The sequence below is a fragment of the Geotrypetes seraphini genome, chromosome 8 (genome assembly GCF_902459505.1).
Source record: "Geotrypetes seraphini chromosome 8, aGeoSer1.1, whole genome shotgun sequence".
NCBI classification, from domain to species: Eukaryota; Metazoa; Chordata; class Amphibia; order Gymnophiona; family Dermophiidae; genus Geotrypetes; species Geotrypetes seraphini.
The window spans coordinates 73,248,335-73,261,049 of NC_047091.1; the positions used below are offsets into that span (position 1 = coordinate 73,248,335).

Genomic DNA, 12,715 nt, shown 5'->3' on the forward strand with positions numbered 1-12,715 from the left:
CTGCTGCTTGCATGGTCTGATCTAGCTGAACAAAATTTTTGCTTGGATTCCACAACCTGGGACCAGGCAGAGAGGATTAAAACATTACAACTAAGCCCCTCCCAGGCCAGTGCAGGATTGAAATTAGACTCAAGTGGTCACAATGGGCAAGAAGGAAAGAGGTGACTTACCACGGCATTTGAGCCCCTTCTTGTAGATTCCAAGGATCTGTTGGGAAGAAAAAAAGGAAGTTGTTTGAGAAAGAGGCGGGAAAGTGGGGACAGAAAGCAGAAGAAGGGAAGTTCAGAAAGGGAGAGAGCAAAAGAAAAAGAAAAATGCAAGAAGCAAAGAGGAAAAGAACTAGAAAAAGAGGGGAGAGAACGAGAAAATGCAAAGGAGAGAAAGGCACATAAGGCATAAGAATAGCCTTACTGGATCAGACCAGTATCCCATCTTCAAGGAGGCCAATCCAAGTCACAAGCACCTGGCAAAAATCCAAATAGTAGCAGCATTCCATCCAACCGATCCAGGGCAAGCAGTGGCTTCCCCCATGACTTTTCCTCCAAGAACTTGCTCAGCTGATTGCTGCTTCCCTTGCTGGTTCAGCTGATCGTGGCTCCGGAACAGCAATCAGCTGAGCCTGTAGAGGGAGAGCAGGGACTGCCGGCTCAGCTATGGGCTTGGTGGGGGGGGTTCCCTAAAAAGGGCGCAGTTGTTGTGTGCATGTTGTGTGCACTGACATAAAGGTCCACAACACACGCACAGTTACCGGTGGCTCCATACTAGAGAGCTGCACGGGAACGGGGCCGACAGGAATCCCAGAAAGTTCCCCCCAAGGTCCACAGGAATCCCTGAGGAATGGAAGCACTTCTTGCAGGGCTTCCGCGGTGTACCTGGCTTCTGGCTCAGATGTCCAAGTAGGCCTCCACCTCCTTTCTTCCAGCCGCAAGTTTTTCTTCACAAAGCCACGGGCAGTGGTTCCTACATGTTGCCCACAGCTTTGTGAAGAAGCAAGTCCAGCTGGAAGGAAGGAAGAGGCCTTCTTGGATATCTTAGAGCCAGTCAGAAGAAAATGGAAGGGAGGGAAGGGGGCACAAACTTGAGACACAGTCAGAATGGAGGGAGGGGGCATGTTGGGACACAGCCCCCCTTCCAAACTTAAAAAAATAAAAGTAGTAGGATTTCTTCCTTGGTTTAATAAAATCTTTTTCCAGCAGAAATGACTTTAGATGCCTGCAGCAAGTTTGGCAGAAGGATAGATTAAATGTGAACATATTAGTTTGGAGGAAATATACTGTATAGGGTAGGGGTGGGCAACTCCAGTCCTCGAGGGCCGAAATCCAGTCGGGTTTTCAGGATTTCCCCAATGACTATGCATTGAAAGCAGTGCATACAAATAGATCTCATGCATAGTCATTGGGGAAATCCTAAAAACCTGACTGGATTCTGGGCCTCGAGGGACGGAGTTGCCCACCCCTGGTAAAGGGACTATACCTGAATACACAGAATGAAAAAGAGCTATTACTCAGCCTTGATTAGTAAAGCAGACATTAATCAAAGAATCCTTTTTGGAATCAGAAACAATTTCCTTCAGCCTACAGGGTTAATACTATCTAGTGATGATATTAGACCAAATGCTCAAGAGTTAACATTATTTTTGAAAGGAAAATTGAAAAACATAGGTCATCTATTGCAACATCTAACTGGCTAATTCAGACAAATGATCTGTGGGTTGTGTTCCTGCAGGCAGGATATGGAGTGTTTTTTTCCAAGGATTAAGCTAGATGAGCTTGTAGATATGGTTAAATATTCTACATCTCCATTGGTAGGTAGGGGAGGGTATTTCTTTAGCTGTTTGTTGAAGTTTTGCTTCCTGCATTGTTTTAGGTGTTTTGGAAAAATGTAAAAACTTTTCAATAAAAATTTACCACCCTCTTTTACGAAGCCGTGTTAAGCTTTTTTTTTTATCACTGGCCAAGGCGGTATTAGCTCTGACGCTCATAGGAATTCTATGAGCGTAAGAGCTAATCCAGCCGTGGCTTCAGAAAAGAGGGCCTTAATTATTTAAAAAAATTATATTTTACATCTCACTGCACACATGTAAAATAAACCCTCCTAATGGAATTTTTATGTTGATTAACATCTTATTTATTTACTTATTCAATTTTCTATACCATAGTAACATAGTAGATGACGGCAGATAAAGACCCGAATGGTCCATCCAGTCTGCCCAATCCGATTCAATTTAAATTATTATTATTTTTTTTTTTTTCTTCATAGCTATTTCTGGGCGAGTATCCAAAGCTTTACCCGGTACTGTGCTTGGGTTCCAACTGCCAAAATCTCCGTTAAAACCTACTCCAGCCCATCTACACCCTCCCAGCCATTGAAGCCCTCCCCTGCCCATCCTCCTCCAAACGGCCATTCACAGACACAGACCATACAAGTCTGCCCAGTAACTGGCCTAGTTCAATTTTTAATATTATTTTCTGATTCTAGATCTTCTGTGTTCATCCCACGCTTCTTTGAACTCAGTCACAGTTTTACTCTCCACCACCTCTCTCGGGAGCACATTCCAGGCATCCACCACCCTCTCCGTAAAGTAGAATTTCCTAACATTGCCCCTGAATCTACCACCCCTCAACCTCAAATTATGTCCTCTGGTTTTACCATTTTCCTTTGGTTTTACACTAATTTATTCAGATACGCAAGCATTTTCCCGTCTGTCCTAGTGGGCTCATAATCTATCTAAAGCACCTGAGGCAGTGGGGGGATTAAGTGACTTGCCCGGGGTCAGAAGGAGCAGCGTGGGTTTGAACCCACAACCTCAGGGTGCTGAGGCTGTAGCTTTAACCACTGTGCCACATAATACCTTTTTAATTGGACTAATTTAGTGTAGTTTATGATTAGCTTTCGAAGGTAACCCCTTTTTCCTCAAGTCAGAAAGAAGCAAATGCTGGCAAAATCAGTATATTTAAGGGAAAGAAGAAAGCATTTCAGTGGTAGTTGGAGACAAAGAGGTGACAAAGCAGTCGGTTAATGTAATGTAATGTAATGTAATTTATTTCTTATATACCGCTACATCCGTTAGGTTCTAAGCGGTTTGAAGAAAATATACATTAAGATTATAAATGAGAAGTAAGAAGGTACTTAAAAAATTCCCTTACTGACCCGAAGGCTCACAATCTAACTAAAGTACCTGGAAATTAATAAAGAAGAGAAAATAAAGATGGTTGAAAAAAGAAAAATTCTATGTGAATTTATAGGATGGAAATTAAACTGACAGTGAAGAACTGTATGAAAAATACATATGGAATGCAGTTAGAGAGGGTAGGTTACAATCTATTTATGGTATTTGTTTAATTGGAAGGTGTTAACCCTTTCAGGACCATAAGGATCGTAGGCCAATTTTTGTGGTTTTGATGACATTTTTATGGTAAAAAGGGCTTGCAGATGCCAAAAAATTGATTATTTTTGTGAAATATCATTATTTTTATTTAAAAAAATCACACTTCTGGCTTATGGACAGTGTGGCAAGTGAATCTTCTCGTCAATCTAGCAACGACGCTAATGAATGAATGTCGGAACCAGTTTGTTTACATAAAGGCAGTATCATATGGAATCCGTACATATCAAATTTAGAACTGTAGACTATCCCAATCAAAATTTATAGGATTTTAAAGTTATGGGACAAATATGTCCCTTGGTCCTGAAAGGGTTAAGGTGGGTAATTTGGGGGAAGGTTATCTGAAGGTAGGTGAATCTTCTGGAGGTAAAAGAGGAGGGGTTAAGATATTTGGATGAATTTTTTGAAAAGCAGGGTTTTGATTTCTTTTCTGAATGTTTTGAAGTTGTCTGATATTGTCATAAGATTGGAGATGGAATGGTTGATTTTTGCTGCTTGTGCTTAATGAAGGGACTGGAGTTAAATTTCTCCTTGGATCTGCTCCCACAGTATTTAGGACACACAGGGCTCCTTTTAAGAAGGTGCGCTAGCGGTTTTAGCGTACGCAACCGGATTAGTGCGTGCTAGCCGAAAATCTACCGCCTGCTCAAAAGGAGGCGGTAGTGGCTAACGCGCGGAGAAATTTAACGCACGCTAGTCCGTGGGTTAGGGCCCTAGCGTATCTTCGTAAAAGGAGCCCACAGTGCTCACCCCTATCCCAAAAAATCCACAAGGAAAGTTATCTTTGATTTCAAACTATTTCCCAGTAACCTCTCTCCCATTCTTTGTAAAGTTAATGGAGGGCATGATTGCTAAATACGTGACAGAATATCTTTAAATGCAGGATGTATCACATAAATTTCAGTCAGACTTTAGAAAAGGATTTAAGCAAAGACACTAGTGAGTACTTTAGTATTGAAAGTTAAAGCCCTAATTAGCACTGGCAGCCAGTCCTACTTGTACATTTTGACCTAGTTACATAGGGAGGGAGAGAGAATTGTTGGACATGGTGATGGGAGAGGAGTGAGGCAGAGACACATGGAGAAGAGTGAGATGAAAGGGAGAAATGTTGGATGAGGTGGAGGAGGGGAGGGAGCGAGAGATGGGGCATGGGGCTGGAGAGGGGTGATAGGAGAAATATTGGGCATGGGACTGGTGGAGAGGGGCAAAAGATGTTGCACTTGGTAGGGGAGGGAGAAACATTGGATGTGGCAGTAGAGGGGTGAAAGAACAAGATGGAAATTTGTTAGGAAGCTGTAAAGTGAAAATGAGAAGGGAAAAAGGGGGTGAAATCTGAGTGGACCGAGGTAGAAAGAAAAAAGAGAGGAAAGAGCTAAATGGAAAGGTTAATATGTCAGAGGACTGTTTAGATTGTAAGCTCTTTTGGGCAGGGACTGTTTTCTTGTGACTTTGTACAGCACTGTGTGCGTCTGGTAGCGCTATAATTAATTGTAGTAGTAGTAGAGGCAGTTGTAGTGAGGGAATGGAACAAGTCCAAAGAGAGAAGAGACCAATGGACAGCAACTACTTTGAAGAAGAATTTGCAGAAGAGAAAAAAGAAACGGGAACCAACTTGAGGGGAAAATGAATCTCAAAAAAAAAAAAAAAGGAATTACTTGCGTACTTGAATATAAACCGCTTAAGCTATAAGCGGTGTATAAATACTAAAATAAATAAATACAATTTATTGACTGAAATACGTTAGTTTTGGGAAATGTTTCTAGTATATGTTGCTCTATTGTGTTCAAAAATACCAGCACATATCTTCACATATTCAATAGTGTCCATAAATATAACATTTAAAAATTTTTTTAATTATAATGTGAAAAGTGCTCAGCGTCCTTTGTCTCCTGCTAAGACGGTGCCGCTAAGAGAACAAGTTTGGGACCATCATAACACTCTTCCGTCCCAATGCAAACAAGTTATTACAACGGCTACTTATGGAGATGGAAAAGGTAGCACTTATCTTATATTGGAGGTAACTGATCTTGCTCCTTCATCATAACCAAATAGCGGCTCGGCAGGAAGTTTTCTTTGCAGTCATTTTATGGACAACTTTATGAGCATGCACCAGTCACTTTAAAGCACAATAACAAAGAAAAATTCCTGCCGGGCCACTGTTTGGTTATGATGAAGGAGCAAGATCAGTTACCTCCAATATAAGATAAGTGCTACCTTTTCCATCGACACTTTTAATATGGAGAGTAATCTATAAAATATCCTGTGATAATGTGTTTGGACAATACCTTCTATAATCACAGTTACTCTTTATAAGTATAATTATATATTGTTATATATTGTGGAAATCTCAGACCCAAAAACCCGTGAATGGTGATATCACCATAATGAGGTTCAATTAGGGGACCATCATAGATTTTCACCGTCCCCACAACCATCCAAGTAAGAAATATGTGAAAAACAGAATAAACAAACAAATTAAACAAAACTTATCTGTGGATAGCATGGTATGATATCGATATTGAGCCTCATCGGTGATTGAATGATTCTAGTGCTTGTGACATGTTAAAAACAATCGTTGCAATTCCTTCATACTATATGCTTGTCCCTCCCAAGGGGAGTATGAAGGAATTGCAACGATTGTTTTTAACATGTCACAAGCACTAGAATCATTCAATCACCGATGAGGCTCAATATCGATATCATACCATGCTATCCACAGATAAGTTTTGTTTAATTTGTTTGTTTATTCTGTTTTTCACATATTTCTTACTTGGATGGTTGTGGGGACGGTGAAAATCTATGATGGTCCCCTAATTGAACCTCATTATGGTGATATCACCATTCACGGGTTTTTGGGTCTGAGATTTCCACAATATATAACAATATATAATTATACTTATAAAGAGTAACTGTGATTATAGAAGGTACTACCTTTTCCATCTCCATAAGTAGCCGTTGTAATAACTTGTTTGTATTGGGACGGAAGAGTGTTATGATGGTCCCAAACTTGTTCTCTTAGCGGCACCGTCTGTGCAGGAGACAAAGGACGCTGAGCACTTTTCACACTATAATTTAAAATTTCTTTTAATGTTATATTTGTGGACACTATTGAATATTTGAAGATTTAGGCTGGTGTTTTGATAATCAAATTTTTAAGAGCATATTTATTAAAAGTAATTCTGTACTCCTTTTTTTGCTCGGTTGTATTGTGTTCAGCAGAAAAGGAAATGCATTTCTATTTTTATTTCTCCAGTGCTGATGAGGAAGGAGCTGTGAAGGCGCAATCTCTGAGCTATGGAGGGCTTGAGGGTTGAGTATTACAAAGAAAGAGTTAAGGTTGAGGACTCAGCATTAAGGGTTAGGATGAAGATTCTAAGACAAGACAAGTTGGTTCCCGTTTCTTTTTTTTCTTCTGCAAATTCTTCTTCAAAGCAGTTGCTGTCCATTGGTCTCTTCGCTCTTTGGACTTGTTCCACTCCCTCACTACAACTGCCTCTACTACTACTACAATTAATTATTTCTATAGCGCTACCAGACGCACGCAGTGCTGCACAAAGTCACAAGAAAACAGTCCCTGCCCAAAGAGCTTACAATCTAAACAGTCCTCTGACATATTAACCTTTCCATCTAGCTTGTTCCTCTCTTTTTTTGTTTTCTACCTCGGTCCACTCAGATTTCACCACCTTTCTCCCTTCTCATTTTCACTTTTCAGCTTCCTAACAAATTTCCATCTTGTTCTTTCACCCCTCTACTGCTACATCCAATGTTTCTCCCTCCCCCTACCACGTGAGCATTTTTTGCCCCCTCTCCACCAGTCCCATGCCCAACATTTCTCTTCTCCAGCCCCATGCCCCATCTCTCGCTCCCTCCCTTCCTCCACCACATCCAACATTTCTCCCTTTCATCTCACTCTTCCCCATGTGTCTCTGCCTCACTCCTCTCCCACCACCATGTCCAACAATTCTCTCTCCCTCCCTATGCAGCTAGGTCAAATTGTACAAATAGGACTGGCTGCCAGTGCTAATTAGGGCTTTAACTTCCAACACTTAAGTACTCACTAGTGTCTGTGCTTAGGGGGAGTTGCAACCTAGCCCCTTTGCTAACCCAAAGCCTACACTTCTCCCTCTGTATTTGCGGTGGATGCGGGCGGAACATAGCCGCAAATATGGAAAAACCGTGAATAACTTTTTATATGTTATTCACGGTTTTAGGAAACAGCCAGCATTTTTAATATTGAAAACACGATTCACAAAGCTGTTAGGGCTTATGGCAGGCAAGCAGCGATTCACAAAGCTGTTAGGGCTTTTAGCAGGCGAATCCCAAAGATCCCTAGCGATTTTCTCCATGCATGCTTGGAAGCAGCGTTTCTCTCTATGGATGCTGGGAAGCAATGTTTTTCTCTGTGCACACTGGGAAGTTGGGACGCAGCGATTTTCAGGGTGAAAGATTTGAATCATCGATTTTGTGGGAGAAAGCATGGAAGCAGCGATTTTTAGAGTGAATGTTGGTAAGCTACACTTTTTTTATCAGTCAGTAAAAGAAAAAGAACTTTAATCATGATGTCATTTGGGGGGGCGGAGTCAGCATGACAAATCACAAATAAGCGAAACCGCGAGAGCTGAAACCGCGAATACGGAGGGAGAAGTATATTTTCTATCCTGGGCACCTTTTTGTCTAACACCAGCCCCGTTTTGGATGCGGAGATGAAGGATTAGGTTGGGGGGGGTTAAATTCTGGCAGTGGATCTCTCTAGGAATGTGCACACAAATGACAACCAAGACGCTCTCCCCGTTTCCCAGGGACCATGCATGCTAATTGTACAAAATATCCAGCCCTGAGTGTCCCAGGCAGCAAAATCCTGATCTGATAATTAAAACCAAGTCCTCCACATAGCGGTGTGCAGTGCTTGCCACAAGGCCAGCTCAAGAGTTCCAACTGCTGATTGGGTGTGCAAGATGAAAGGTTAAAGGTAAAATGCTTTGCAGGGTTGCAGGGGGGTATTAAAGAGATGAGGGATATCCCCTTTCCCTCTTCGTATGGCACTTACAAAATTCCTGCAGTGTTCACAGGAAGTTGGACGCAAGTAGGTTGTCTCATAGAAGTTGTGGATGAAGCCCATCTTGCAGTTGAACACAGAGCTAGCTTTCATGAAATATGAAATCATCTCTTCTTTGCTGATCCTCCCGTCCCTGTGAGAAAATAAAAACCAAAAACATCACTGTAGCCAAAGCCATCACCTCTTCAGACTAAGGAGACAGAGGCCTCTGGGAGGAATGTCAGTCACTGCAGTGACAGATCTCCCATGCTCCTTGCTGTACCAGCTCTGTCCCTGTCCTGGAAGCATGACAGCGTCCAGGTCTCTCTCAAAGCACTAATTGACCAGGGCATAAGAGGAAATGAGCCCTCTATGTTCAAACAGCGTTATTTGGTAAGGTCGAAAATGGTAGCAGGAATCACCCATCCAGTTTGTTCAGCAAGAATTTGTCCCTCTTGAATGTGTGGCGCAGTGGTTAGAGCTACAGCCTCAGCACCCTGAGGTTGTGGGTTCAAATCCCTCACTGCTCCTTGTGACCCTTGGCAAGTCACTTAATCCCCCCATTACCCCAGGTACACTAGATAGAGTTTGAGCCCTTTGGGACAGATAGGAAAATATGATAAAGTACCTGAATGTAAAACCACTTAGGATATAATTGGTATATAAATAAAAACATTTTTAAAAAATATATGCAAACACAAACTTTCATATGGAACCTGACATCATCTCTCCCTTCCCCATGACCCTCACCCAAACTCTCAAAATTATATCAGCGCTATGCTCTCTTAGGCTTCTGTGGCTGGCGTTTTGCTTGTTGCAATTTTCTGGGTCTTGCCGCATCTGGTCAGGTAGAAACAACGTTTCAGCCATCATGCTGTGGCTTTTTCAGAGTACAGAAACATGGTGGTAGATAAAGGTCAAATGGCCTATCCAGTCTGCCCATCCGCAGTAACCATTATCTCTTCCTCTCTCCAAGAGAACCCACGTGCCTATCCTACGCTTTCTTGAATTCAGACACAGTCTCTATCTCCACCACCTCTTCCAGGAGACTGTTCCGCACATCTACCAAACTTCTGTAAAAAAAAGTATTTCCTTAGATTACTCCTAATTCTATCACCTCTTAACTTCATCCTATGCTCTCTCATTCCAGAGCATCCTTTCAAATGAGACTTGACTCATGCGCATTTACACCAAGTAGGTATTTAAATGTCTTATCATATCTACCCTCTCCTCCAAAGTATACAGATTGAGATCTTTAAATCTGTCCCCTTATGATGAAGACCATGCACCATTTTAGTAGCCTTCCTCTGGAGGCATACAGTTTCTGGAAGTGGCACAGAAGGAAAGAAGATGCCATATAGAAAGGGCAGACAGTGGATGAAAGGAAGAGAGTGACAAGAAGATGAGGAAAGCAGAAACCAGAGAAGACAAAAGTAGAAAAAAAAAATTATATTTTTTTTTCTTTAGGGGACATGCATCACTATTTCTTTGGTGTTGCATTGTATGCAGAGTCCAGCTTCTTGGTGGTTCAGTTTAACATTTGTCTACATATTTCTATTTTATCTCCCCTTTTACAAAACTGTAGAGTATTTTTTCAAACGCTGTGGTAGTAACAGCTCTGGTGCTCAGAATTCTATCAGCGTCTGAGCTGTTACCACCGTGGCTAAAAACCGCACTACAGTTTTGTAAAAGGGGGAGGGGTTAGTTTGTGATTACATATTCCATTCTAGGCGACGGTGTTTTCTGTGTTCTGTGTGTTTGAAAGACATGGTTTTTTGTTAAGATAGACTGTGCAGGATTGATCTGTACTAGTCTGGCTTGTTTAGTTTTACAATGGGTGTATTGATGTTGTACTGCTCACTGCAGTATGTAAGATGCTGCCTTTTCCTAAGTACACTCTTGTGTGATATGTGGATTGTTACTAAAAATCATATAGATGAGGGGGGTGTCAAAAAATTATGGGCCCCGGGTGTCACATATGCTAGGTACACCACTGTGCTGGGGTTTTGCTTTTTCCCTTGGAAAAAAAAATGACTTGTGACATCAGCGTCTCCCTTCTCTCGCTCTGTGCTACTAATTAAAAATAATAAATAGTAATACCATTGAGCGGCAGCAGCGAGAAGGGGGGCTGTGGCAGTGGCTGCCGTGCGGGGCAGGAGAAGGAGAAGGAGGCGGTGGCTGGAAGTGGCACAGGGCGCAGTTCCATGGGCTGCTCTGGGGAGGACTAGATTATAAAGTGAATCCCGCAGTAGTGCCTTTGGCTGGTTACAGCCCGGAGATCAAGGCGAGCTGTAGGTAAACGAGACTCTGCCCGGGGATCGTGTCACAGGATCCGGGGAGGGCGGGAGCTGCAGGCAGGTAGGTGCTCCTCCTGTCTGAGGAACGATGGCTGCAGAGGGGGGTGGTGGACGGGGACGTTGTGTTTAACAAGTTTACAAGTTTATTAGTGCATTTGATTGATCGCCTATTAAAATTACTAAGCGATGTACATAATCTAATACAATTAATAAAAGCAGGCTAACATTTAACAAAATTGATACATATTTACAAACATGACTTGAGAGGGAAAAAGGATAAAGTTACATTTTAAGTTGTTGGTAGAAAAACAGAGGTAAAAACAAAAGGAAAAGGGTTATAAAAGCCATAACATTATTATGAGCATCACCGAAAAATAGAAAATTTCAAGTATAAAGCAGTAAATTTCTCAGAGATCTAAGGATTTCAAGTATTGAACGCATCATCAAATAAGTATGACTTCAAAAGTTTTTTTAATTTAATAATGTCTTTTTCTGTTCTAATGTATTGTGGTAGGGCATTCCACCATTGAGGCCCCATGACTGTAAACATATCTGATCTTCGAGTTCCAATAATTTTTAAAGAGGGTACCGATAGGAGATTTTGTCCGGAAGAACGGAGTGAACGTTGAGTATTATATGGGGTTAAGTATCTAAATATGAAAGATGGTTCGCCTGATGTTAATGTTTTAAAAATGAGTAGAATTATTTTAAAAGAGATTCTATGACTAATTGGTAGCCAATGTGCATCTATTAGTAAAGGTGTAACGTGATCGTATTTTTTGCGTTATATATCAGTTTAATGGCCGTATTTTGTATTAATTGTAATCTCCTTTATCCTTTTTGGGTGATATTGAGAAGCAGAGCGTTACAGTAATCGAGTTTAGAAATTACTAAAGAATGTATAAGAATCTTAATTGAAGTCTGGCTAAGAAACTTTGCAATCGAACGGATTAGTCGTAATTTGTAGAAACAGTTTTTTACTATAAGGGAAATATGCTCGTGGTAAATCATTTTGTCATCAATTGTTACTCCAAGAATTTTGACTGAGGAAACTAAGTTAAGAGGGGTATTATTAAGAGTGAAAGGGTTTGACAGAGTCAGACTATTTTTCCAGGCAAATAACAATGTTTTTGTTTTATTTATGTTTAACGCTAGTTTATTTGTGTTAAGCCAGGTTTGTACTATTTCCAGTTTGTGATTTATGGATGCAATTTCTGAGGTATTTCCTGGATCCAAGGGATGAATGAGTTGTATATCATCTGCATACGAAAAAGGAATAAAACCTATAGATTGGTAGGGGAGAGAGAAAGATGTTAAACAGTAAAGGAGATAATATGGAACCTTGAGGGATTCCGAAAGAGGAAGAGTAAATCGTGGATTCGTCATTGAACCTTATCAAAGAATTACAGTTTGCAAGGTATGAAGTAAACCATGAAAGTACATTTTCTTTTATGCCAATTTCTTCTAACCTGTTTAAGAGCAGATTATGATCTATTGTGTCAAAGGCAGCAGAAATATCTAAGGAGAAAAGAATGACGGATTTTTGATGGTCTAGAAAATATTGAATGTTAGATGTTAGGCCTATCAAAGAATACTCAGTGCTGTGGAATTTACGGAACCCTGTTTGGTTAGGATGTAGAGCATTCGTGTTTTCCGTAAAATCAGACAATTGATTGAAAACTAATTTTTCTGTTAATTTGGCTAAAAATGGTAAATTAGCTATTGGACGATAATTAGTTAGTTCGTTGATACTAATTTTGTGGTTTTTAAGAATTGGGGTAATAATTGCAGTCTTCCATTGTGATGGGACTGTAGCTGTATTTAAGCTAGTCTGAATGAGAGAGTGAATAAAAGGTCCGAAATGTGAAAAAAATTTTTTTAGATAGAAAGGAGGGATGTTATCGGAACGTGAGCCTTTTAAATTAACTTGTTTAAAGAGTGACTCTATATCATGAATTGTCGGTATTTTAAAGTTGGAACAACGTGCTGTTGATATGG

The 12,715-nt window shown here is 40.8% G+C and overlaps 1 protein-coding gene across 5 annotated transcripts in view; it reads right to left on the minus strand.

The window, feature by feature from the left end:
• RASGRP2 (RAS guanyl releasing protein 2) overlaps positions 1-12,715 on the minus strand; it is a 70,724-nt gene that overhangs the window by 14,060 nt on the left and 43,949 nt on the right. For all 5 annotated transcript variants that reach the window (XR_004540433.1, XM_033956308.1, XM_033956306.1 and 2 more), the window contains 2 exons: positions 8,433-8,574; positions 171-207 (listed from right to left, as the gene is read on the minus strand). Coding sequence is in view for 4 of the 5 variants with exons in the window: in XM_033956308.1 (XP_033812199.1) it covers positions 171-207; positions 8,433-8,574 (179 nt within the window). In the remaining variant the exon portion in view is untranslated. The remainder of the gene's footprint in view (positions 1-170; positions 208-8,432; positions 8,575-12,715) is intronic.